A 27,770-nucleotide genomic window follows, 5' to 3' on the forward strand; every position below is an offset into this window, starting at 1 on the left:
TACCAGCAGTCTGGGGCACCTTTCTTTCCTTGCACAAAGGCCCATGACACACTGGCTACACCATTGGGCACCCAATGGTGATATTAATAGAGCTATCAGCAGCTTGGAGGTAAGAGGGAGCACACAGTGAATGAGAGCAAGAACATATGGTATTCTTAAGAAGATGCAATAATGGAATGTAAGCAAACTCTTACATGGCGAAACCACTGTCAAGTAACATTAATCTAACTCTGAGTCAGTGAAGGAACACAGACCTAGATTGTGAAGGACTGTTGGAATACAGCCTGCAAAATGACCAGGTTGGAAGACCCATGGCTGTGTTTTAAAAACTTATATTGGTGAAGACTTTGAAATTTGATGATTTATTTTATTTATTTATTTAGAGTCAATTGCATATGAACTGTTCTAATGTCCCGGGACCACACAGGAACACCTCTATCAATGATACGACCTGGTGTGATTGGGCTCCTTTCGGTAAGATAATAAGCATTGATGATTATATTTGATTTGTAAATGTTCTGTGCTGATCGCTTTATCTTTTCTATGGCTAGACGAGGTTCTTAAGGTATATAATTGGAAAAGAAATGCACCATTAAAATGCGAATGGGCATTCAAAAAATGGAAGGTCCACAGAAAATGCAAATTGGCAAATCTTTCTATTTTTGTACATAATACATTGTGGCATAATTTAATAAAAATTAATGTTGGTGCCAACTGTCCTGTAGCTGACGACTTAAGAAAGAAAATTGCAAAACAATTGGTTCTGATGCCATTACAAATGCATATTACAAATTTCAGATATTATAGAATAACTTTGAAATATCACTTAGGAAAATGTTAATCATTAGCAATAAATATACACTGACATTCCAATATAGTGCAAGGAATGATGACCTCTGCTACATACCGAAAATAAATATGCACCCTAAGTTTATTTTGGTAATCAAGCGGCAAATAGAATTCTGCCTTACTAAATATGCAAGGGAGACCAAGATTTGAGGTAAATAAAAATAAATCTGCTGTGTTCTTATATAGTCAGTCTCCCTCGTTTGCGAGTCTTCAGCCTTATCTGTTGGGCATTCAAAACATGCAGCATGGCTTTGTGCTTACAAGATTTCGTTTAAATTATCTATTGCTTATGTTGGGATTCCCACTTCGATGTCATACCTTTAAGGAGCTACACCCCTGTCCCTGCAATGGTATATCCCCTCAATCTGAATTACACTTCACCTTTTTCTGTCAGGTTTACCATGATTCTGGGAAAAAGTCCATTATTCCCTTCATAAAAGGTTATAATTTTAGGCAATGTAGACTAGCCCTCTCTTTTTTAAAGAAATCGGAAGCCCCTACGATCTAATATGTGAGGGCTACTTTTATTTGGCAATGTATCAAGTTAAGGAAAATGTTGTAAATTAATAATTAAGGGCCATATGTACGAACACTTTTTTCCCATAGACACAGAATGGGTAAAAACCTTTGCTACATCTGGCCGTTAATGTTTTCAGATTTTTTTTAATGATATGGCATGTATTCTTTTATAGTTGTATATGTTTTAGCTACTTGTATGATTCATCATAATAGACTTTATTTTGGCTTATGGAGAATTGCATGGGGCTCCTAAATTGTATGAGAGGATCTACTGGGGAGGACATTGGTGATTGGTGATTGGTGACTTGTGATTAAGAGATGTATTTGTATGTTTTAACAGTCAATAAGTTTTAATAGTTTTTTATCTTGTACGTTTATGCTTGAAAAAAATAGTGAATAAAGTTTTGTGACTGACTATTTTTCTCTACATACATCGTTCGAGATGTACTTCTTTGTGGAATGCCCCCTCATCACCACGAGGCGTAGTGTAAGCATTGAACAATGAATGGAATAAGATACAACTAAGGTGGACTTCAGGACCATAGTCTGATTGTGGAGGGAGGCACATCGGTCCATGGCCATTTGAGAAATGTTATCAGGATATTAGCAAATATTGATGTCCTCCACAGGCTGCATGCTGTGGAGTAATCAAGAAGTTTGAAGAGAAAGGTGTGTTCCCTATTGAGGAAGCAGATACAGTCACAATATGCAGGTTGGATATTTTATGCTAATCCTATTTGAAAGGCAGAAGGGGGGGGGATTCACAACTATATTCTTTTAGTTTAGATCAACAAATTCACTAATCTGCCTCAGACATCCGGCTTTAGAGTTTATGTTGAATAGGTTAACATATATTTCTCTCCACTTTGACATATCTTTTATTTCAGTTTCATCCATGCATACTGTCTGCATTCGAAGCTCTTCAGCAAGTAGTCATTCAGTTAAATGTCTTTACCAACTGTCCCACAGTTACCGGTATTCAGCCTATTGAGATTAGTTTTTTTACAGTGCCATGTTGTCTGTTTTTTGTGGTGATTTTTAATACTTGTATTTTTTTTATTTTTTTTTTAACTACAAGCTAAGCGTACCTGAATTTGAACCTGAACCTTTACTTTATCTGAATCTGCAATTCGCATTTTGCTCTCACACTTTGTCTGTACTTTGGAATGGAGCTCACAAGGCGTGAGCAGGTTTTGGGGCATTGTGTTCATTTGCCTATGTAGGACGTATCCTCATTTCCAGTAGGCCATTTTTTACCGGTCACAAGTCGGAGAAGGCAATGCTCTAGGTATTCTGTTATACCACCTTCTCTCCACTTACAATGCCATTTAATGGTTGTCGAATGAGCGTACGTGCATCCCACAGTAACCAGTATTCACCCTAGTGAGAATAGCTTTTTTACGGGGCCATTTTCTCTTTGTTTTGTGTGGTGCTTCTTAATATCTGTGTTTCCCAAATAAGATCTAACTGTACCTAAATTTGAATCTGAATCTTTACCTGAATCTGAAATTTGAATTTTGCACTGCCGCTTTGCTGGACTCTGGGAGGGAGCTTATAAGGTGGGGGCACCTTGTGGGGCATTGTGTTCATTTGACTAAATGGGATGTATCCTCATTTCCAGGTCGCCATTTTTTTACCTGCCACAGGTCGGAGAATGCACTGATCTAATTGTTCTGCTATACTGCCTTCTCTCCGTTTACACCAGAATTTAAGGAAATCAGATGTGCAGAAGTGCCTCTGTCACAGCAGAAGAAAGCCCGTCTGCACCCGTCCGCTCCTGGACAGGACCATGGGCCAGGACTGCTGCTCCTTCTACATGCAACCGGTTCACCTAGTCTTCATCTGTACGTCACATGATGAGACAAGCCATACACACTGATTGCTATGCACTTGGTCACCTGGGGTGGCAGTTTAAGTGCACTCAATGTGACTCTTTGTCTGCTATTGATTTCCCTTCTGGTGTCATAGTTAGACTCGCTCCAATGCGAGACTGCTGGTTTAGGGGTGACCGCACATTTGTTTGTGGGCGACTAAGCCAATACTACAAGTCACAACTGTTGGTCCAACCCTCCCGGCTCACAAGCAGTACCTCACCAAATTCCAAACAGTAAAAAGTGATTTCTGGCAGCCTTATGCATGGGCTTTAGATTGTGACATCTCAGGGGAGTCATGGTGGAATGGAAGTTACCCTTTTCTCGCGTTAGTAAAAAATCTCGGTCACAGAAAGGCAATGAAGAAAGATGCAAGAAGGTTTTCAATATAATTATTGAAAAGATTGCAATCTACGGCAAAATGCATGAGCTGCAATGATTTGGATAACAAACAATAAAACAAGCATACTTGTGCAGATGAGTTGTGAATACAAATCCCCCCACCATCCTGAATCCCCAACTGGATTCAATACACTCTCCCCATTGCCGGAACAAGAATGCTAACACACTATTGAGCGTGCCTGAGTCCAGCTACAATGCTCTGAGCTAAAAACATGCTGAAATCTATTTAAAAACTAGGCTAAAAACATAAAAAGATATAAATGTCGACCATGACGACCACAGCTGGCCAAATGCAATTCAAACTAATAAGGCAATTTGGTATTCAATTATGAAATGTTTAGGACCGCTAATGGTCAAATTATAGAGTGGATGTATATGTGTGTGTGTGTGTGTGTGTGTGTGTGTGTGTGTATATATGTATATATATATGTATATATGTATATATATATATATATACACACTATGATATTAAGTGTGTATAGTCTGTTGGACAGAGTATTCATGCCATTATCGACAACCGCTAGAGCCTTTTCCATATTTTCCTTATCTATCTGCCTTAAACGTGCAGCCGCTTCCATTTGAGAAACCTTCCATATTTCATTATATATGGCTTACAGGAATTGTTTAGAGCATGGTTTTCTTGGACCTAGCAAGAAATCTTGCAAGTCTATTTCCTCTGATAGGAGACTTGTCGTGTAGGTTCTCATTTGGGTAATGAGGATACTGGATATGGGTGGTAGGAACGCCTAGGTTGTGGGTACTAAGTACAGTTCCACACCAGGTGACACCTGTCGGCTTGATCCGGGGTTTCCGGCTAACTAGCAGTGCCCCATCACTGACCGAGATGATTGTGGCAACCAAGCGCATGGTAAGATGTACCACGATTCCCTGGGGAGTCTATCAGATCGTATCCCGTTATCTTAGTTACTAAGATCTCACTTGGGCAAAGACAAGAGAGGCAGAATATATTTAAATAAGCAGTTATTAAAATATCTGCATCTTAGATAAAAGCAGGTGCATAGCAATTACGGGGATAATGAAAGATAATAGGACAGGCATGTGACTAAAAATGTAAAACACAAACAGTCCTACCATGCTGCCTGAACAGGGGAGTGGATCTATAACCCCTCACCTACGCTGAGTATGAGCACACCATACTAAACCTAATTTGCCCTTTGGGTTTCTACCTGGAAGAACATCATCCCTCATACCTGAAGAAGAGGCCTGAGGTCTAAAAAGAAACTGTCCCCATCTGGATCAGGGCTCGGTCATCTTAAGCAGGTAGCTGTAGCAAAGCTTGCAGCAATCAGCATACAGTGGTGGTCATCAAGCTGGAATCTCCCTCACATGAGTCCGGGACTAAAGGGTGTTTTATAATAAACCAGCTGACATTCTAAGAAATGGTCCCCAAGTGTGAGTGTGTTGTTTTCTGTGAATGCAGGAGACACAGCATACCACGTTTGTCAGCAAACCTATCTGACTGTAGCCTTGGAGAAAGCACACAATGAACTATATGTCCTACTAAGAACGCAATGCTTTCCTAGGCGAAAGAACAACAAGATAGAGAAAAATAAAATGAAGCTATTGCCAGGAAAATAAAGCAATGCTGAATAAAACGTAAATAGGGGAAATTGCGCAGCTGCAGCCCTAGTTAACTAAAACAGCGTGCCTAAAACTTGCCTAAAATAGCTACACTACAGACTAAGGTGCTTCTTTAACTGCTGCTAAGGTGTTAATATGTAACCATTGTCGGCATAGTTTACCCGCTCTGTATTTGGTAACTATACCCGAGTGTTGACCCAGCACATAGTGAGGGTCCAGCTGGCTAATCTTGAAACCCCCTGAGGAATTCACAAAACGTGCCTGACACCCATTTGCTTCTATTGGTCACAATAGCCACCAGCCAGGACTTGAAAGTGTGGAATTAAAGGTGCCATTTTGAACCCAAGCATTTAGTTCTTCCTCAGTGACATTTAGGAATGATTGCCATTTGGTGTGGGAATACTGGGCGCATTAATTTATTTTATTTTTACTAACCGTAGGCAGGATGTCTGTTGAACCGTATCATTAAATAATATAATTCGAACACGAATAAGGCATGCTCTAAACAAAGCTTCCCTACCCTGAATTTGCCAATTTTTGTGTCCCCTATATACTTTTGACATCAGTAGTGTTCTTCCAGTATTTATAACCTTCAACCGCAAGTTGGGAAACAAAGGAATCTGAATAGATTAATTTGGTGTCAGTTAGCAAAATATTTAGCATTTTGGATGGTGGTAATTTGAAATATGACTCAGCATTTGCAGTGTCATTCCCAGAAAAGTATGCAAATTCGCCTATGTAGGAAAGTACCATCTTGCCTGGCATGTTATCCCCATATTTCACTGTAACCAGAACCTCAGTGGTTATGCTCTCTCTGCTTTCCAAATTTGTCACTAACAGGCTAGTGACTAAATTTACCAATTCACATTGGCATACTGGTACACCCATATAATTCTCTAGTATATGGTACTGAGGTACCCAGGGAATTGGGGTTCCAGGAGATCCCTATGGAGCAGCATTTCTTTTGCCACCCATAGGGAGATCTGACTATTCTTACACAGGCCTGCCACTGCAGCCTGAGTGAAATAACGTCTATGTTATTTCACAGCCATTTATCACTGCACTTAAGTAACTTATAAGTCACCTATATGTCTAACCTTCACCTGGTGAAGGTTTGGTGCTAAGTTACTTAGAGTGTGGGCACCCTGGCACTAGCCAAGGTGCCCCCACATCATTCAGGGCAAATTCCCCAGACTTTGTGAGTGCGGGGACACCATTACACGCGTGTAGTGTACATAGGTCACTACCTATGTACAGCGTCACAATGGTAACTCCGAACATGGCCAGGTAACATGTCTAAGATCATGGAATTGTCACCCCAATGCCATTATGGCATTGGGGGGACAATTCCATGATCCCCCCGGGTCTCTAGCACAGAACCCGGGTACTGCCAGACTGCGTTTCTGGGGTTTCCACTGCTGCTGCTGCCAACCCCTCAGACAGGCTTCTGCCCTCCTGGTGTCCAGGCAGCCCTGGCCCAGGAAGGCAGAACAAAGGACTTTCTCTGAGAGAGGGTGTAACACCCTCTCCCTTTGGAAATAGGTGTGAAGGCTGGGGAGGAGTAGCCTCCCCCAGCCTCTGGAAATGCTTTGATGCGCGCAGATGGTGCCCATCTCTGCATAAGCCAGTCTACACCGGTTCAGGGATCCCCCAGCCCTGCTCTGGTGCGAAACTGGACAAAGGAAAGGGGAGTGACCACTCCCCTGCCCTGCACCTCCCAGGGGAGGTGCCCAGAGCTCCTCCAGTGTGTCCCAGACCTTTGCCATCTTGGAAACAGAGGTGTTTGTGGCACACTGGACTGCTCTGAGTGGCCAGTGCCAGCAGGTGACGTCAGAGGCTCCTTCTGATAGGCTCTTGCCTCTCTTGGTAGCCAATCCTCCTTCCTTGGTAGCCAAACCTCCTTTTATGGCTATTTAGGGTCTCTGCTTTGGGGAATTCTTCATATAACGCATGCAAGAGCTCACCAGAGTTCCTCTGCATCTCCCTCCCCACCTTCTGCCAAAGGATCGACCGCTGACTGCTCAGGATGCCTGCAAAACCGCAACAAAGTAGCAAGACGACTACTAGCAACCTTGTATCGCTTCATCCTGCCGGCTTTGCAGGTGGTGCATGCTCTGGCGGTAGCCTGCATCCTCTCTGCACCAGGAGCTCTGAAGAAATCTCCCGTGGGTCGAAGGAATCTTCTCCCTGCAACCGCAGGCAACAAAAGACTGCATCACCGGTCCTCTGGGTCCCCTCTGAATCCAACCAGCGTGGTCCCTGGAACTCAGCAACTCTGTCCAAGTGACTCCCACAGTCCAGTGACTCTTCATTCCAAGTTTGGTGGAGGTAAGTCCTTGCCTCCCCACGCTAGACTGCATTGCTGGGTACCGCGTGATTTGCAGCTGCTCCGGCTCCTGTGCACTCTTCCAGGATTTCCTTTGTGCACAGCCAAGCCCGGCTCCCGACACTCTAACCTGCAGTGCACAGCCTTCTGAGTTGTCCTCCGGCGTCGTGGGACTCCCTTTTGTGACTTCAGGTGGACTCTGGTTCTCTTTTCTTCTAAGTGCCTGTTCAGGTATTTCTGCGGGTGCTCTCTGCTTCTGTGAGGGCTTCCTACGTTGCTGGGCGCCCCCTCTGTCTCCTCATCCAAGTGGCGACATCCTGGTCCCTCCTGGGCCACAGCAGCATCCAAAAACCCTAACTGCGACCCTTGCAGCTAGCAAGGCTTGTTTGTGGTCTTTCTGCGTGGGAACACCTCTGCAAGCTTCTTCACGACGTGGGACATCCATCGCACAAAGGGGAAGTTCCTAGTCCTCTTCGTTCTTGCAGAACACCAAGCTTCTTCCAACAGGTGGCAGCTTCCTTGCACCCTCAGCTGGCATTTCTTGGGCTCCTGCCGACTCTTGACAATGTCGCGACTCTTGGACTTGGTCCCCTTGTCTTTCAGGTACTCCGGTCCGGAAATCCACTGTTGTTGCATTGCTGGTGTTTGTTCTTCCTGCAGAATCCCCCTATTACAACTTCTGTGCTCTCTGAGGTTGTAGTAGGTGCACTTTACACCTACCTTTCAGGGTCTTGGGGTGGGCTATTTTTCTAAACCTGACTGTTTTCTTACAGTCCCAGCGACCCTCTACAAGCTCACATAGGTTTGGGGTCCATTCGTGGTTCGCATTCCACTTTTGGAGTATATGGATTGTGTTGCCCCTATACCTGTGTGCTCCTATTGCAATCTACAGTAACTTTACATTGCTTGCATTACTTCCTTTTGCTATTACCTGCATAATTTTGGTTTGTGTACATATATCTTGTGTATATAACTTCTCCTCCTACTGAGGGTACTCACTGAGATACTTTTGGCATATTGTCCTAAAAATAAAGTACCTTTATTTTTAGTACTTCTGTGTATTGTGTTTTCTTATGATATTGTGCATATGACACCAGTGGTATAGTAGGAGCTTTACATGTCTACTAGTTCAGCCTAAGCTGCTAGAAACACCTCTTCTACACTAATAAGGGATAACTGGACCTGGCACAAGGTGTAAGTACCTCTGGTACCCACTACAAGCCAGACCATCCTCTTACAGTCTACATATGTTTTAGGGCACCCCAGAGGTGGAGTAGAACAGTGTTCCCACTGTGTGTAATTAAATACTGATCTATGTCTAGTTGCTCAGTGCAGATAGTAATGTCCCCAATGATTATAACATTTCCCCATAATTGGCTGTGTTCATGTATACATTGTCAATTTCAAATACAGTGTAATCCTGCAGCTCAGCAAGCATTGAATCAACAGTTTTAACATCCCAGTCATCAGAAACAACACCAGGTGTAATTACATCAGTCATTGAAATTTTGAATGCATAAGGAATTTGAATAATCTCAGTAGGCCTATATATATATTAAATGGAACTTTTATCCCAAACAATCCCATTGAGAATTGGTACTGCTGAAATGTTCATAAGGGACAAGTCTCTTCGGACCTTATGTGAGGCAAGATATGGTGCTAAAACTTCATCCACTGGCTCAACAGAAGAGCTTTCAGGAAGATGACCGTTTATTAAGAGAAAGAAAACAGTCACAAAATCAATACGTATCAGAAAGGCACGCTATGTCAGAAATATCCACAGATAAAACCATGCATAAACCAAATGGTTATTTTAAGCCATTTATACAGCATACATGTCTTTGAATCAGTTTCAGTTGTAGGTGCAGATGAAGTTGAATAAAAGTCATCAAGGTCGATGAAGTAACTAGAAGCAGTCTCTGCGAACACAGGAGCTGGTGCATTACAGGTGGATGGATCGACTGCTCATGGAGGTTCATAGTAGACGGTGTCATCAGTTTGCGTTGCGTTGAAGTAGAAAACAGCCACATCTTGGACAGGTCTTGTCAGTGAAGTGGCAACAGGAATTAGCAGGAGCACATTCTCCGCCCTCCCCATGCTCCGGAGGTGTTTGTAGCAGCGTTGTACATGCTGGTGTATTCAGAAGTGTTGTTATTTCTTCTTTCAAGAGGTATGTTCTGTTGACTAGTGAGAGGGGACCGGGAACTACCCAGAGGGCCGCTGTATCTACTTTGAAGTATCAGCCACATAATGCCACATAATGCAATTTGATGTTGTCGATGTAGAGAAATCTGTTCCCTTTGTAACCTGGCAGCGGTGGTAGAATGACCTTCTGGTGCCTTCTATTCCCTTGACTGGAACCAGTGCTCTATAAGATGGGACAAATTTCTTTTTCACAGCCGTCTTAGGAACCAGATCCCCAACTTTATGAATCCAGCCTGTCCAAGTTGTTGTCAAATTCCTTATTCCTAAGGTCGCAGCACTGTTGGATGAATTATCATCCCAAAATTGTTGAAGCTCCTGTAAGACAGTGAGACATTAATTTATGTCAAAAGGTGTGTCTGCTGCCACCTTGCCAGGGCCATCTAGATCTGGGACATACATACATAGGTATCCCAAAGAGGACCTCAAAAAGAGTGCCTCCTCCCAAGGACCGTCTTGGTAGGTCATTCAGGGCTGTCTGGACCCCAGATAGGTGATGAAGCCAACTGTGGCCTGAACCTAATACTCTGTTAAGGACTTCTTTAGGTCACGATTCCTTCTCTCCACAACAGAATTACCCTCAGGATGGTACAGAAGGGAGTAATGGGTTCAACACCCATCGTCCTCATGGTGTCCATGAATGCCCTAGAGGCAAAAGCAGGGCACTTGTCCGAGTGGAATGCTGCAACCACATATGTGCCGTTAAGGACCCGCAAGTCTTTTATAACCGTTTGAGCGTCAGCTGACGGCTGTGGCCATACCCACAGGAATCAGGAACAAGAATCTACAGCGACTAAGATTTATTTGTATGCACCATCAGGTTGTAAGGAAGTGCAGTGGTCCAGGTACACACATTGTAGTGGCCAGTTGGACACTTAAGAGGGATGTTTGCAGTGGGCATTTGATGTTAGAGCCCTTTAATTGCTGCAAATGTCACAGCAAAGGGCATATTGCTTGGTCTGTTTGTATATACCCGGCCACCAGAAGCATTTCTGTAAGAGTGATATTGTGACCGTGACACCAGCATGAGCAGATATGACACCCTCATGCGCTGCATTAATGAGATCTAATCTCTGATCCTGGTTGGGGATCACTCCATCTCCAACCCCAGGAATTGTCACAAAGGCAACATTCTGTGCACTGATATGGTAGGAATATTTAGTAGGGTATGCTTTTGGAAAAGGCTCTCCCTCAGCCGAAGCTTTCACAGCAGCCTGAATTTCATTATCCAATCTCGTGTGAGAATGAGTCACTGCAGCAACAGAAGTCATAGCTACCGTGGATTTGGCCGCTTCATCAGCCAAGGTGTTGCCTATAACATGTACTCCTATACGTTGATGGCCCAATGTTGTACTACATGAGCATCTGGTAGCTTATCTTTAAGCTCAGCCAACCCCCACCCAGAGTTCTGTGTTTTATGGTGTTCCCCTTTGAGTCTCTGAGCCCGTTCTACCGCCAGTGATTAAGATAATCATTGTAGGACTTGACACAATAGTACAAATAACACACAATGTGAGCTGTTCTGGATCTGTGTGTTGTGGTGCCAAGATAAGAGCTTTAAGCTCAGCCAATTGTGCTGTGCAGTCCCCAGGGTCTGCGTGTAGGTATTCTAAGAATACACAATCCTTCATCACTCTGCTCAAGAGGCTGAGTATTGATGTTCTGTACCTACAGCTGGTTGTGCTGAACCATCAGTGTAAATGGCAGTGTGGTATCTGTCAAGTGGCAAGATGTAAGAGGTGCGGGTGCTCCTGTTCATATTGGAGTAATTCTTGTGTTTAAACTTTTGGGTCAAAGAAATATAGTCAACATCAGTGGCAGTCAGGGAGGTTGCCCAATAAATATAGCGTGTATGAAATGTTTTACCATTGGTAATGCTTGCTTTGGTGATGGCCTCTAAGGCTGGCACCGGGATTACGACAATAATGCGTTTTCCTTGGGCAAGTGGCCTCTCCTTGATGACATCCATCTGTACAGCAGTTAGTGTTTTTTCTCTGGGTGCAAAGCTTTTTTCTGCATTGGAATATAAATGTGATTTATATGCTGTGGGCACTGTGTTACCCTCATTAAAGGTGGCATAGATGAACCCGATGACACCATCAATTACTCTGATGACCAAATTTATTTGTTGTCACGTGTGTAAGTGTTTTGCTTCTAGCATGTCTTTCTGCAATCCTCTAAGGATGCGCATGTGTTGAACTGCCCAGTGTCTGCTTGAGAAACTGGGCGAATTAAATCATAGTGGTTTGTTGCGTTGTGCATAATCTGGAATGTAAGTTCTGCCAAAATTAAAGAAAACAAGTAAAAACTTCAGTTTCTTGATCAGGTTTCATGGTTGAAGTTGAGCACATTTTCTAGAAAGCGCTGCGCCAGTCTCTTGCACTCATTTGATAGCTCGTATCCTAGGAACAATACACTGAGAAAGGCAATTTTAGTTTTCTTAAAATTAAATTAGTGTGCAAGAGCCGCGAACCCTAAGCTGATCCCATGGACTATTGCCAGATGAGTGTTGAAGTCGTCATCTGTGAGATAGATGTCATCCACATAGGACAGCGCCTCAGGATCAATATCATGCAATATTGATGTTACATGGGCAGAGAATAACTCTGGGCTATTCTTACAGCCCTGGGGCAAACTGCAAAACCATTTATATGAGCCAAATGAGAATGAAATCAGGGCCAGAAAAAAGTTGGAAACATCCAAGGTTGTTTTGTATTTTTTACGCACTATGGGGGTCATTATTACACCCCTGCAGTTGGTGTAACTGTGGCGGTAGTACCGCCAACAGGCTGGTGGTACATACTGCCACATTATGTTGGGAGAACGCACCCGTTCACAGTCTCAACTGCAAAAAAGTAATTAGTTGCTGTTGCATCCAGATGATCTTAAAGACTCTGGCGACATATTGTGACTTCTGCCTCCCTGTCCAGCAGGGTCACTGCCCCCTTCAGCAATGTTCTCAAGTTTGCTGGCATGTTTAATTGAAATTGCTGGCACCTTTTTCTTTATAAATTGTGACTTTTGTTGTGGGGATTTGTCTTCTTTCCTGCCTGAAGACTGCTGTAAGTCTTTCTTCTGTTTGATGTAGTCAGGATGTTGCTCTGACCGGCCTACTCTCTCACTACGTCTATCCAGTGTGTCCTGAAAGGAACGAGAGGGATGTGAATCAGTATATTTGTCAGGAGACTTTAAAGTTTCTCTATTTCTGATATTGTATCTCCTTTTGGAGCTCTCCGAATGCGGAGAGTCTGCTGTCTGACTTCGCCTGTCTTCATTTTGTTTTTGTTTATCACAACATTTTTTACAACCCTCTTATGCTTGTTTAGTACCTTCCTTAGGGGTTATACTCTGAATTTCAGGTTTTTTCAGATTGACTCTCAAACTATCCCAGCCTATACTCGTATAGGTGTTCGAAATAATTTTTGATAGTTGACGCTCCTGCCCCAACAGTGGACTCGTTCAGGCAAGCTGGCGTATAGCCAACGCTATTGCTTCCCCTTTAATGTTACTGAGTATCATTGAAGAGACTGTGTCGAAGTTGCGCATCAGTCTCATCCCCAAATCTAGAGCTGGAGCAGCCCTGTGCTCATTTTGTATTTGTTTTAACACTTCCGGTAAATTGGCAATTGTTGGGGTACAATGCGTGGTAGTGAAAATTGCAGTGAAGACTGTACCCCATGTGGTGCAGTTGTCCACTGAGGGAATCATTCAGAACGGCAAGCACACTGCGAGAATCCTATGTTTATCTTGGGCTCCCGTATGGGAAATCACTGCTTCCTGCTGGTTAGGTTTTTCAGCTATCCAGAATGAAATCGTATCACGTTTTGTGGGTGCTTTGCCCATGATAGAATGTATTGTTTGTGGGTTAATCCCAGTAACAGTCAGTTGGTGACCAGCTGGTGCAGGCTGTGCTGGGGCGGTATTCAAGGTCCGCATAGTGAATTGTATTAATCGTCTGTATAGTTGTATTAGCTCATTGTAAAGTGCGCGTACGTCAGCTATTTGCAGGATGTGGTGTGTATGTGGCAAACATGGGCCACGTTGGTCAGTCATTACTTAAAGGACCTTATCTCATGGATTATATTACATGTGGTAGGGTGCCATTGAACCAATTTTGATGTTCTTGATAGGAAAAGTGTTATCTCTAGATACTGATATGCTTGGTACTACTACGGTACTTTTGCTATTTTGTATGTGTGAAATATATATGTTGCCTTATCTTCTTCAGGAAAGGTGACCCAGGAATAGAATGTTTCTGTTTGGGCAGTTTCATGAGCTTCCACTATAAATGTGACATCCCCGCCCTTGTCTGTTAAGCCATGGGCTATTAGATGTTGTGTTAAAGCGTGTCTGGCATTCCCAGAATGTCTGGCATTAACCATGTTGAATAATGGGAACAGAGAAGGAACACCAAGTGAGGAAGAAGTCCTTTTAATAGTTCAAGCTTGAACACATCTACAGCCTAGTTAAGTACCCCCTATTCAGCTGAGGAGGATTATCCCCAAAGCCACGGACGTCTCCGTATAAGGATACTTACGGTACATGTTGCGTTGGATATCATAAAGGATTGCCAAAACACCTTCGTTGGTGGCGCCATGTTGTAGTTGGACACTCGCTCCTAGGCGAAACTGTTGGCTTAGGGATGACAGGACTTTTGTTAGTAGGTGACTAAGCCATTCCTACAAGAAGTTGCAACTGTCGGCCTAAACCTCCCGGCTTATAAGCAGTATTTCATCAAAAACCCAAACAGTAAAAGATGATTTTTGGCAGCCTTATGCATGGACTCTAGATTGAGACATCTCAGTGGAGTCGTGGTGGAACGGAAGATATCCTTTTCTCGTGTTAATAAAAAGTCTATCACACACCGGCAATGAAGGAGATGCAGGCAAGTTTTCAATATATTTATTGAAAAGACTGCATTCTAAGGTAAAATGCATGAGCTGCAATGATTAGGATAATGGGCAATAAAAAAGCATAATTGTGAAGATGAGAGTTGTGAATACCAAACCACCCACCACCTTGCAGTAAACATGAGATGTAAAATCCCTATTGTAGAGAACTTCATCCCTAACCTAATGAGAGCTATGTACGATAAACCTAACCTGCCAGTACCATGTCAATGAGAAGCGCCCCCACCCCTCATTACCTTGGAATTAGGTCTTTAGGGCACACAAAGGCTGAGTTCTGTGGCAAAGGTGACGTGCAGCATAGATGACGTAGATGGCAACTGGAAGGAATCCCTCTGATAACCTTGTCTGTGTGAGATTTATTTATACAGATCATATAGGACCTCTGACTCAGGTATGTTCCCAAACACTTCATAAGGAGGCAAACGTGTGGCGGCAATTATGTAAACAATCCCCAGCACGAGTACATTATGTTTCTGTCATACGTAAGTGAGAAAGATACATGATGTGAATACCTTTGTACATCACTTGATTATGACGCTGATAATGACGACTTCACAGAGTGGCACTGATAATGCAAATCAAAACATTTCTCTAACTGTAAACAACAGCAGCCATCTTAACCCCTTCACTGCCAGGCCTTTTCCCCCTCCTGTGCCAGGCCTTTTTTTGGCTATTTGGGGCAGTTCGCGCTTAGGCCCTGATAACTTTTTGTCCACATAAGCTAGCCAAGCCAAATTTGCGTCCTTTTTTTCCAACATCCTAGGGATTCTAGAGGTACCCAGACTTTGTGGGTTCCCCTGATGGAGGCCCAGAAATTGGCCAAAATACAGTGAAACTTTTTCAAAAAAATGGGAAAAAGTGGCTGCAGAAGAAGGCTTGTGGTTTTTTCCCTGAAAATAGCATCAACAGAGGGTTTGCAGTACTAAAATCACCAGCTTCCCAGCTTCAGGAACAGGCAGACTTGAATCAGAAAACCCAATTTTTCAACACAAATTTGGCACTTTATGGGGACATACCCCATTTTTACGATTTGTTGTGCTTTCACCCTCCTTCCAGCCATTGACAGAAATGGGCGTGAAACCAATGCTGGATCCCAGAAACCAAAACATTTCTGAAGAGTAGACAGAATTCTGAATTCAGCAAGGGGTAATTTGTGTAGATCCTACAAGGGTTTCCTACAGAAAATAACAACTGAAAAAAGAAAATATTGAAATTGAGGTGAAAAAAACAGCAATTTTTCTCTACGTTTTACTCTGTAACTTTTTCCTGCAATGTCAGATTTTTTTAAAGCAATATACCGTTAACGTCTGCTGGACTCTTCTGGTTGCAGGGATATATAGGGCTTGTAGGTTTGTCAAGAACCCTAGGTACCCAGAGCCAATAAATGAGCTGCACCCTGCAGTGGGTTTTCATTCTATACCGGGTATACAGCAATTCATTTGCTGAAATAAAGAGTTAAAAATAGGTATCATGAAAACCTTTATATCTCCAAAAAGGGCATAAGATAAGGTGTTGAGGAGCAGTGGTTATTTGCACATCTCTGAATTCCGGGGTGCCCATACTAGCATGTGAATTACAGTGCATTTCTCAAATAGACATCTTTTTTACACACTCCCTTATAATTGGAAGGACAAAATGTAGAGAAGGACAAGGGGCAATAACACTTGTTTTGCTATTCTATGTTCCCCCAAGCCTCCCAATAAAAATGGTACCTCACTTGTGTGGGTAGGCCTAGCGCCCGCGACAGGAAATGCCCCAAAACACAACGTGGACACATCCCATTTTTTGACAGAAAACAGAGGTGTTTTTTGAAAAGTGCCTACCTGTAGATTTTGGCCTCTAGCTCAGCCGGCACCTTGGGAAACCTACCAAACCTGTGCATTTTTTAAAACTAGAGACCTAGTGGAATCCAAGATGGGGTGACTTGTGGGGCTCTGACCAGGTTCTGTTACCCAGAATCTTTTGCAAACCTCAATGTGACTAAAAAAACAAGTTTTCCTCACATTTCGGTGACAAAGTTCTGGAATCTGAGAGGAGCCACAAATTTCCTCCCACCCAGCGTTCCCCCAAGTCTCCCGATAAAAATGATACCTCACGTGTGGGTGGGCTAAGTGCCTGAAACAGAATAAGGCAAAAAACTTGTAAAGATAGAGGGGATAGCACAGCGAGTTAATAAGGACATATTCTTCTTTTATACATCTTTAGGCTGACTCTGCTTTGGGGACCCACACAAGTGAGGTGTCATTTTACTTGGGAGACTGAGGGGAATGCTGGGGAGTAGGAATTTTGTGCTGGAGCGGTGATCGTACAAACAAAAGTCAGGAAAATATGCTTTTTTAAGCAAATGTTGAGGTTCGCAGAGGAGTCTGGGTAAGAAAATGTTGCGGGATCCACGCAAGCCACCCCTCCCTGGACTCCTTTGGGTGTCTAGTTTTTAAAAAAATTCTGGGTTTGGTAGGTTTCCCTAGATGAAGGCCACACCCAGGACCAAAAACATAAGTGCCCCCTCCCCCCCAAACACAGGTAGTTTTGTAATATATCATTTTGATGTGTCCACATACGTCTGATGTGCTCAACACTAAAATTGTGAAAAGAAACGCACTTAGGTTATGTGAAAAAGACCCCTCACTCACCAACCAAGTTGGTGGCATGCTTAATCGGGGTCCCACCTGAGACACCTAGCGTGTCACAAGTGTGCTGCGATGCCTGATTACAGCGGAGCAGGTTTTGTCATTTGTACCAAATATACTGGTTGGATTTGGCACGAGGGGGAGTGATGGTTCAGTAGTTCAAATTTTATTAACAAGAAATTTCACAAAAGTGAAATGCACTGGTAATAACTGAAAGGCCAAAAAACGGAACCAATGACTCACAGCTCGTGAGCTGTAAAGCCACGGCAAGGCACCAACCGCTTTACAGTCTATTCACACATCTTTCATACATGACATGCACAAGACCATTCGACAGACCGCGCCAGTCAAGGGCCCATCACTTTCATACGCCCACATGCCTGATACAGCAATCACACCAGCTGATGAGTGTGTGGACTGGCGTTTGGCTGGCACCGCTAGCCAAGCGCCACCTCACCCATACTGCCAGCCAAGTGCCACCCCACCCATACCGCCAGCCAAGCGCCACCCCAGGCACGTCACTTTTTTTTTTTTTGTTTATAAACAACAAAGAAACCACTAACTACTTATAAAATAAGTACAAAACTACAAACACAAAAGCTTTAACTAAATACATGACGGTAATGCCAACCGTGAAACCGAACATATGAAAATATAAAATAGGCAGTTTACGCTCACGGTATTTCCCAAAAGTTTTTTTCTTTGTGTGGTAACTTCTAAAACAGCGGGGCACATACAGTCCACGCTTTGAAGGGCATTCGGGGGCAGTACATCCGGCTCTCCCTCCGGATTGATCTCCGGGCACATACTCTACATTTCTTTGTGGGCAAGTCTTTTTTGGGAGTGGGAGGAATGTGATCTGGAAAGTGGCGATCTTTCAATCTAGCCACATCCTCCACCACTTCTACTCTAGGAACTGTTGCCCGTTCCACCACAATAAGGCTCTCTATCACTGACTCCTGAAATTTAACAAATGTCATTCTTGACTCAGGTGAACAATCCTTGAACACAATAAAAGCATTAAAAGTTGCCAAATGAAATAAATGTAGGGCCAACTTTTTATACCACACGTAAGACTTATGAAGAGCAGTGTAAGGTTCCAACCTCTGATCTACTCTATCAACACCACCCATGTGCCTATTGTAGTCCAAAATGCACGCAGGTTTGCGCACTTCCGCAACCTGACCCCAAACAGTCACAGGTGAAGTAATCTAATCATGGATGGTAGATAGCATGTACACATCCCTCCTGTCTTAAAATTTCAGAGCTAGCAGCTCATTATTCTGCAAGGCACTGCACTGTCTCCACTCAAGTTTTTTACAGACAAGCTCCCTTGGATAGCCTTTCCGGTTAGAACGCAGTTTGCCTTCAAGCAACAGTGTCCACACTAAACAACTCCTTGAACAACTGCACTCCAGTGTAGAAATTATCTACGTACAAATGGTGACCTTGGTTAAACAGTCGTCTACCACGTTCCCACACAATTTTTTCGCTAACTCCATAAGTGGCCGGACAACCAGGAGGGTCAATACTGGAATCCTTACCAGTGTAGACCCGGAAATTATACACATATCCTGTACTGCTTTCTGACAGCATATACAATTTAATCCCATACCGTGCCCTCTTACTAGGAATGTACTGCTTAAAAACTAAACGCCCCTTGAAAAGGACCAAAGACTCGTCCAAACTTATCTCTTTGCCTGGAACGTAGACCTCTGAAAACCGATCTACAAAATGATCAAGGACAGGCCTAATCTTAAAAAGACGGTCACAATCGGGGTGATCTTGTGGCAAGGCTAAAGCATTGTCTACAAAATGCAGCATACGAAGAAGAAGCAAATACTGATTACGTGTCATAGTTGCAGGAAATATAGCCGTTGTCATCAAGGGACTAGTAGACCAATAAGAAGCCAGTGACTGCTTCCTGATCAACCTCATCAAAAAAGTTAAACCTAAAAACTTTTTCATCTCTTCCAGATATGTGGGAACCCAGTGAGAAGCTCTAGACTGAGGCTTAAGTCTGGCAGCATTGTCCCGCAAATATTGCTCTGCATACAAATTAGTCTGCTCCACAATCTCTGCTCAAAATACATCGTCCATAAACAAGTGAAAGAAATGGGCAGGCAAAAAGTTTTCCGTATTAACTCTACACCCTGGGAGACCAGTAAATGCAGATATCTGTGGCTGCTCCATGTTTGGGGCAATCCAGGTGTCAGGTCTTCTAATGGGAAACCCTTCAGCCCCAGGCTGCTGCACTCTTGGCACATCAATGTCCTCCTCTACAACAGGCCCTTCATCTGCACTGAGAGTAGCTTCCTCATCAGAAGAATACTCTTGGACAGAAAACTCACTGCCAGAATCTCTCACTTCCTCCTCTACCTCAGATGCAGAGTCAGTCTCGTAATCATGGTCTGAGGCCGACTCAAAGAGCATGCCAACACCCTGCTGAGCGGTCACTCTGTGGCTAGCCATGATCCTCACTAACAACAAATGGATTGCCAACAACAACTAGCACTAAAATAAGTAATAAACAAAGTGTAGCTTTTTCACAAAGAGTTGTGTACTAAAAAACTATACTACTCACTTGCCTGAAAAAGCTACTCACCAGCAACTACTCTGCACAGACACAGCAATCCCCAATGATATCCCACTAAAAAGAAAAAAGAAAATTAGACATATGACAACACAAATAACATTGTGCTCAAATCTAAGGACAATTTCACACACAATACTGCATTTAGTACACCACCTACAAACGTCATTCATGCATGTCAACAATACTCCTTTGGAATAAATTGCTTTCACTTACCTAAAAACTGCAACTATGCAAACTGCAGGACAACTACTGCCAAAACCGCAAGGATCCACAGCAAAGGAAGCAAAAGCTTTGAACTAGAACAAAAAGAAGAAATAAACTGTTATGGCGAATACAAATACTTCGCCAGTTGACAAACACCCCACCACCAAGAACTTAGAAATTGTCCCTGATGCCTAAGTGGCTTCTGCCCCACTAGGAGGTAGATGGGCCTAAAAAAAAAAAAGAATAGGCTGATCTGCCTCCAAGGGGGGCGACCCTTGCCAAAGGTGCTGCTGCCCCCCCCCCAACACACATAACACACACACACACACACACACAAAATCCCTGGTGCCTAAGTGGATTCTCGTAAAAAAAATTGGCCGATCTGCCCCCAAGGAGGGCAGAAATGGCCAACAGCTTTGTGCCCACTTTAGGGGGTGACCCTTGCCAGAGGGGGCAGACGTGGGGGCGCACCCCCAGCACTAAACAAAAAAAGGGGAACAAAAAAAAAATCCCTGCCGTATTGGTGGTTTCTGCTCTCCTTGGGGGCAGATGGGCCTACAAAAATAGGCCCCTCTGCCCAAGGGGGGCAGAGATAGCCAATTTGAAATTTCCCCCATTTGGGGGTGCGACCCTTGCCCAGGGGGTGCCCCCAAACACACAAAACACACACCTCACAATCCCTGGCGCCTAGTGGGTTTCGACCCCCCACCCCCTGGGGCCAGATCGGCCAAAAACATGGCCTATCTAGCCCCAGGGGGAGCCGAAACATATAAAAAATAAATGAATGCCCCCGGGGCAGTGACCCTTGCGTAAGGGGTCGCTGACCTACAACAAAGAAAAAAAATTCCCTGGTGTCTAGTGGTTTTCAATCCCCCTCCCACCCCAGGACAGATCGGCCAAAAAATTGGACGATCTGCCCCTGGAGGAGCGAAATAAGAAACACAATTAGCCCCCAGTGTAAGCGACCCTTGCCCAAGGGTTCGCTCCCAAACAATATGCTGTAAATAAAACATCCCTGGTGTCCAGTGGTTTTTCGACCCCTGCCCCCAGGGGGGGGCCGAAAAAGGAAAATAATGCCCCCCAATGGGAGCGACCCTTGCCCAAGGGGTCGCTCCCCAAAAATAACCACAAAAGGTAATCCCTGGTGCCTAGTGGGGAGCAGGAATCCACAGAAAACAGGCACCGGGTGTAAGAGGCTGGCCTGGCTTGTAGTGGGTACCAGAGGTACTTACACCTTGTGCCAGGTCCAGTTATCCCTTATTAGTGTAGAAGAGGTGTTTCTAGCAGCTTAGGCTGATAGAAGGTAGCTATAGCAAAGCAGCTTAGGCTGAACTAGGAGACATGTAAAGCTCCTACTATACCACTGGTGTGATATGCACAATATCATAAGAAAACACAATACACAGAAGTACTAAAAATAAAGGTACTTTATTTTTATGACAATATGCCAAAAGTATCTCAGTGAGTACCCTCAGTATGAGGATAAGATATATACACAAGATATATGTACACAAACCAAAATTATGCAGGTAATAGCAAGAAAAGTAATATAAGCAGTGTAAAGTTACAGTAGATTGCATTAGGAGCACATAGGTATAGAGGCTATACAAACCATATACTCCAAAAGTGGAATGCGAACCACGAATGGACCCCAAACCTATGTGAGCTTGTAGAGGGTCGCTGGGACTGTAAGAAAACAGTAAGGGTTAGAAAAATAGCCGACCAGAGAGCACAGAAGTCGTGATAGGGGGATTCTGCAGGAAGAACAAACACCAGCAATGCAACAACAGTGGATTTCCGGACCTGAGTACCTGTAAGACAAGGGGACCAAGTCCAATAGTCGCGACAGTGTTGAGAGTGGGCAGGAGCTCAGGAAATGCCAGCTGAGGGTGCAAGGAAGCTGCCACCGGTTAGAAGAAGCTTGGAGTTCTGCAAGAAAGAAGAGGACTAGGGACTTCTCCTTTGGAAGATGGATGTCCCACGTCGCGATGAAGCTTGCAGAGGTATTCCTTCGCAGAAAGACCGCAAACAAGCCTTGCTAGTTGCAAGGGTCGTGGTAGAGGTTTTTGGGTGCTGCTGTGGCCCAGGAGGGACCAGGATGACGCCACTTGGAGGAGGAGACAGAGGGGGCGCCCAGCAAGTCAGGGAGCCCTCACAGAAGTAGGCAGCACCTGCAGAAGTACCTGAACAGGCACTTGGAAGAAAAATGAAACCGAGTCCACCTGAAGTCACAAAAGGGAGTCCCACGATGCCGGAGGACATCTCAGAAGGTTGTTCACTGCAGGAAGGAGTGTCGGGGACCCAGGCTTGGCTGTGCATGAAGGAAATCCTAGAAGAGTGCACAGGAGCCGGAGCAGCTGCAAATCACGCGGTACCCAGCAATGCAGTCTAGTGTGGGGAGGCAAGGACTTACCTCCAGCAAACTTGGACTGAAGAGTCACTGGACTGTGGGAGTCACTTGGACAGAGTTGCTGAGTTCCAGGGACCATGCTCGTCGTGCTGAGAGGGGACCCAGAGGACCAGTGATGCAGTCTTTTGTTGTCTGCGATTGCAAGGGGAAGATTCCATCGACCCACGGGAAATTTCTTCAGAGCTTCTGGTGCAGAGAGGAGGCAGGCTACCCCCAGAGCATGCACCACCTGGAAACAGTCGAGAAAGCTGGCAGGATGAAGCGATACAAGGTTGCTAGTAGTAGTCTTGCTACTTTGTTGCGGTTTTGCAGGCGTCCTGAGCAGTCAGCGGTCGATCCTTTGCAGGCATCCTGAGCAGTCAGCGGTCGATTCTTTGGCAGAAGGAGATGCATAGGAACTCTGGTGAGCTCTTGCATTAGTTATCTGGTGAGATCCCCAAAGCAGAGACCCTAAATAGCCAGAAAAGGAGGTTTGACTACCTAGGAAGGAGGAATGGCTACCAAGGGAGGAGGTAAGAGCCTATCAGAAGGAGCCTCTGTTGTTACCTGCTGGCACTGGCCACTCAGAGCAGTCCAGTGTGCCACAGACACCTCTGTTTCCAAGATGGCAGAGGTCTGGGACACACTGGAGGAGCTCTGGGCACCTCCCCTGGGAGGTGCAGGTCGGGGGAGTGGTCACTCCCCTTTCCTTTGTCCAGTTTCGCACCAGAGCAGAGCTGGGGGATCCCTGAACCAGTGTAGACTGGCTTATGCAGAGATGGGCACCATCTGTGCCCATCAAAGCATTTCCAGAGGCTGGAGGAGGCTACTCCTCCCCAGCCTTCACACCTATTTCCAAAGGGAGAGGGTGTTACACCCTCTCTCAGAGAAAGTCCTTTGTTCTGCCTTCCTGGGCCAGGGCTGCCTGGACCCCAGGAGGGCAGAAACCTTTCTGAGGGGTTGGCAGCAGCTGCAGTGGAGACCCCGGAAAGGCAGTTTGGCAGTACCCGGGTTCGGTGCTAGAGACCCGGGGGATCATGGAATTGTCCCCCAATGCGAGAATGGCATTGGGGTGACAATTCCATGATCTTAGACATGTTACATGGCCATGTTCGGAGTTACCATTGTGACGCTGTACATAGGTAGTGACCTATGTACAGTGCATGCGTGTAATGGTGTCCCCGCACTCACAAAGTCCGGGGAATTTGCTCTGAACGATGTGGGGGCACCTTGGCTAGTGCCAGGGTGCCCACACACTAAGTAACTTTGCACCCAACCTTCACCAGGTGAAGGTTAGACATATAGGTGACTTATAAGTTACTTAAGTGCAGTGGTAAATGGCTGTGAAATAATGTGGACGTTATTTTACGCAGGCTGCAGTGGCAGGCCTGTGTAAGAATTGTCAGAGCTCCCTATGGGTGGCAAAAGAAATGCTGCAGCCCATAGGGATCTCTTGGCACCCCAATACCCTGGGTACCTCAGTACCATATATACTACGGAATTATAAGGGTGTACCAGTATGCCAATGTGAATTGGTAAATTTAGTCACTAGCCTGTTCGTGACAAATTTGGAAAGTAGAAAGAGCATAACAACTGAGGATCTGGTTAGCAGAGCCTCAGTGAGACAGTTAGGCATCACACAGGGAACACATACAGGGCACATACTTATGAGCACTGGGGCCCTGCCTGGCAAGGGTCCCAGTGACACATAGACTAAAACAACATATATACAGTGAAATATGTGGGTAACATGCCAGGCAAGATGGTAATTTCCTACACCGGGGGAAAGGAAAAACCCTTTCCTTTCCCCCCGGGTCTGTCTTCCCCCCCACCCCCAAAGAAGAAAGGACTCGCCTTTCTCCTGGACACCCTGGAAGCAAATGACTTCAAGCGCGTCCCTCGGCAATATTTGATGACGTCGCGTGCTGTGCGCGCTGACGTCATTGGATTGCCGAGGGTGGGGTCGGGGGTGGAAGCGGAAGGGCTTCCCCTTCCATCCACGACCAGGTGGGGGTGGGTGGGAAGCCCAAGGGGGGAGCGCTAGCGCTCCCCACAGTTCCTGGGTGCAGGACGAGGTGGTCTCGTCCAAGGCACCCGGGAACCAGTGCCTTGGATGAGATCACCTCGTCCAAGGCACCCTGTGGGTTAAAGGAAATGATAAAATTAATGGACTAACACAGAGCAAGTTAAGTAGGTTTAAAATCACTAGGTGAGGGGGGCACAGGCCTGCAAGCCAAAAGGCTAAGCTAACCCCCTGAGTAACAATAAAAACTAAATTGTATTCACTACACTGGTCATGCTGGGCCTGCTTCTGAAAAGCACTTATATCATGCAAACTATGTGCCATTAACTGCCATCCGTTGCTTCAACATTCTGCTGGGTTATTTGATGTAATCCAAGACTTTCTACCTGATGTGTTGTTTCTTACTGAAACATGGCTTAGCCCTGAGATCTGTACTGAAGCCCTGAGATCTCTACTGAAGCCCTCTAGGCTTGCCCCCAAACTATAACATTGTTATATGTGACAGATCCATCGGCAGAAGGGGTGGCTTAGCTATTATCTATGACTCTTCAGTAAGTTGTAGCCTTGTTTCCAGCTTTATTCAGTGATGTGAAAATGCTCTATTTCAGATTGTGTGTACAAATGTCACTGTCTTGGGTTTTCTAATTTATAGATTCCCCTGGCCCCTGCAAAGCCTTTAGAATCACCTTGGTCAATCAAATGATTCTTTAGTACTTAAGTCAGCTAATTTGACCATTTTAGGCAAACTAAATCTCAACTTTGATCAGCCTAATGATGCCAGAGCCTATGAATTACTGGCCGATCTGGCAGCACTGCAAATGGGTCAGTTAGCGGGAGGCCCTACACACCTGGCAGGTCACCTTTTTAGATCCGTTTTTTTCGAACCTCCATAATTTACAGGTGGCCCCTCTTAGACCTATAGTTTGGACAGACCGCTATTTGAGTTCAATGTTTCTCCAAGTGACTGGACTTAAAGTTGTGACCACAAATATTTGCACAGCTTAAAAGGCTGTGGCATAAACTGAATATGATTGAATTTGGCAGCTATTTTTCAGACAATTTCCCCCAGCCACATCCAAATGTAGACTGCACTGAAGCGGAGATAAAGGCTTGGGTCACTTTGGCCCTAGATACGTTTATACATTCCTGCCAGGCTATGGTCAGGAGCAAGCTATCTGTTCCTTAGTTCAATGAAACACTGGTTATAGAAAAAAGCACTGCAAGGTGCTGGATAAAGTTTTGACATTTGGGCAAAGGCACTCTAAATGAATGTACCACAAGCTTATAAGGAAAACCTGAGTAGAGTTATTTTCCAATAAAATGTTAAATTTCAAGAGATTTGCAAAAGCAATTTTTCCTATTGTCAGTAGTTTACCTAGAACAATTTACTAGTCAGCCTATGGAGGTATCTATTGACCACTGCAATCAAATTGCGGATTTCATAGTTGAGAAGATCAATACTATTTACGCCCAGCTTCAGCTTATGGTGACAGTTGATGCTAAAGTTGGCCCTGAATGTTGAGAGGGAGTTCCATTGTATCCCGTGCTAAATGAATTGCCTCTTCAGGATCTGCCCTTTCTCTGCTTTATGTACTGTGGTGAAATATGGCCCTCCTGATGATCCCCTCAAAACATATATAGTTCGAAAACACTGAGGCTATTTTTCCTCATTTTTTGTAGAGATTTCAAATTCTTTTGTTGTCCTCTGCCACTGTTCCTCAGGCCTGGAACCAAGCAAAGTGATCTCCCTCCTGAAAAGGCCATCTCTTGGTCCTACTTGCCCTGACAACTATTGCCCCATTTCTTTACGTCTGTTTCTTGCTAGAGTGGTGGAAAAACATGTTGTTAAGCTCCTGGATGAGTTTTTATAAACCAATCACATTTTGGGGATCTCCCAAAATGGTTTCAGATCCCACCATCTCTCAGAATCAGCCCTTGTGGCAGTGACTAAGTCGCTGCGCAGACTGGTGAATGAAGGCGGCTCTGCTGCTCTTATCCTTTTAGATTTGAGTGCTTCCTTTGACAGTCTCTGATAAGGTGCTGTTACAGTGCCTTTGCAATATCAGCATTCATGATAGAGCCCTGCCCTGGTTCACCTCCTTCTTTAGCCATCATTCTTTCCAGGTTATTTCCCCTCCTTTCCCCTCCTCTTCCAGACCCGTTGGAGCATGGGGTCTTAAAAGGCTGATCGTTGAGTCCCATTCCATTAAATATATATGTTGGACCTATAGCAGAGTTGGTGAAGCACTTTGTAGTCTCCATTGTCTCAGATGTAGACAACACTCAACTTATCTTCTACTTCTCTGATGACTTCTTGAAAGAACTCACTAATTTTCAGAGCTGTATGCTGTCAGTGGGGATGGATGGCAGACAGTTGTTTAAAACTGAACTCCAGAAAAACTGAGATCTTCCTGTTCGGCAAACACACTCAATCAAGGGGAGATCCTTGGTGGCCCGACAGTCGGGGGCTCCCCTCCCACACCAAAAACATCTTTATAAACTACTGAAATGGGTCTCCTACCACTCAACAGGTTATAGAATTCTACAAGTGTGTGTATCTGTGCATTTATGGTGTTCTTGCTCTTCCTGGGTGGCCCACCCATGAATATTGGGCTGCCCCATCAGCTGGGCGAAAAGCATGATCTTGTCAATTCTAACCTGAAAGCTTTCTTGTACCTAAATATTAGGAAACAATCATCTCTGTATACTTATAGAGCTCACATTTCTTACACCTTCCTGTTTTGTAGTCCTATACATTGGACTGTACACTCTGAGGTCTGGGGTCTCTCACAGATCAAAGACCAGTCTACTCTGTAACTGGGATCTGATGGATCACTCCCCCTTTGACCCTTGACCAGTTATTGTGACATCAGATGTGGGATCTCTGGACCCTCCCATCATGGTGGCAGGAAAAGTTGTGACAGTGGCTTTTGTTCATATGTACTGACCAACAGGGCACACTCCCTATGTTCTTGTCTAACCATCCATTAAGAGGGAATTGTAGGTGGGCCAGGAGAAACCTGTTTGCTTGATGAGGGATTACTGTGCCTCCTCCTTCATAGGGTAATTTTAATGTTGCTAGTTTTATACTTGGCCTGGTCTTTGCTCAGGGCAATAAGTTTGAAATCTGTTTCTTTCGCAGGACTAGAGACGTTAAGGCCCTAATTACAACCCTGGCGGTCGGGGATAAAGTTTTGGTAATATTACCATCAGGCCGGTTGTAATTACCGCCAAATTATGACCATGG

At 44.6% G+C, this 27,770-nt stretch overlaps 1 protein-coding gene across 2 annotated transcripts in view; it reads left to right on the plus strand.

Moving 5' to 3' along the window:
- SLC37A2 (solute carrier family 37 member 2) overlaps nt 1–27,770 on the plus strand; it is a 1,507,897-nt gene that overhangs the window by 138,305 nt on the left and 1,341,822 nt on the right. For both annotated transcript variants that reach the window (XM_069224551.1, XM_069224550.1), the window contains exon 3: nt 384–474. In XM_069224551.1, the coding sequence (XP_069080652.1) occupies nt 384–474 (91 nt within the window). The remainder of the gene's footprint in view (nt 1–383; nt 475–27,770) is intronic.

Source organism: Pleurodeles waltl, chromosome 3_1 (assembly GCF_031143425.1).
Source record: "Pleurodeles waltl isolate 20211129_DDA chromosome 3_1, aPleWal1.hap1.20221129, whole genome shotgun sequence".
Taxonomy (NCBI): Eukaryota; Metazoa; Chordata; class Amphibia; order Caudata; family Salamandridae; genus Pleurodeles; species Pleurodeles waltl.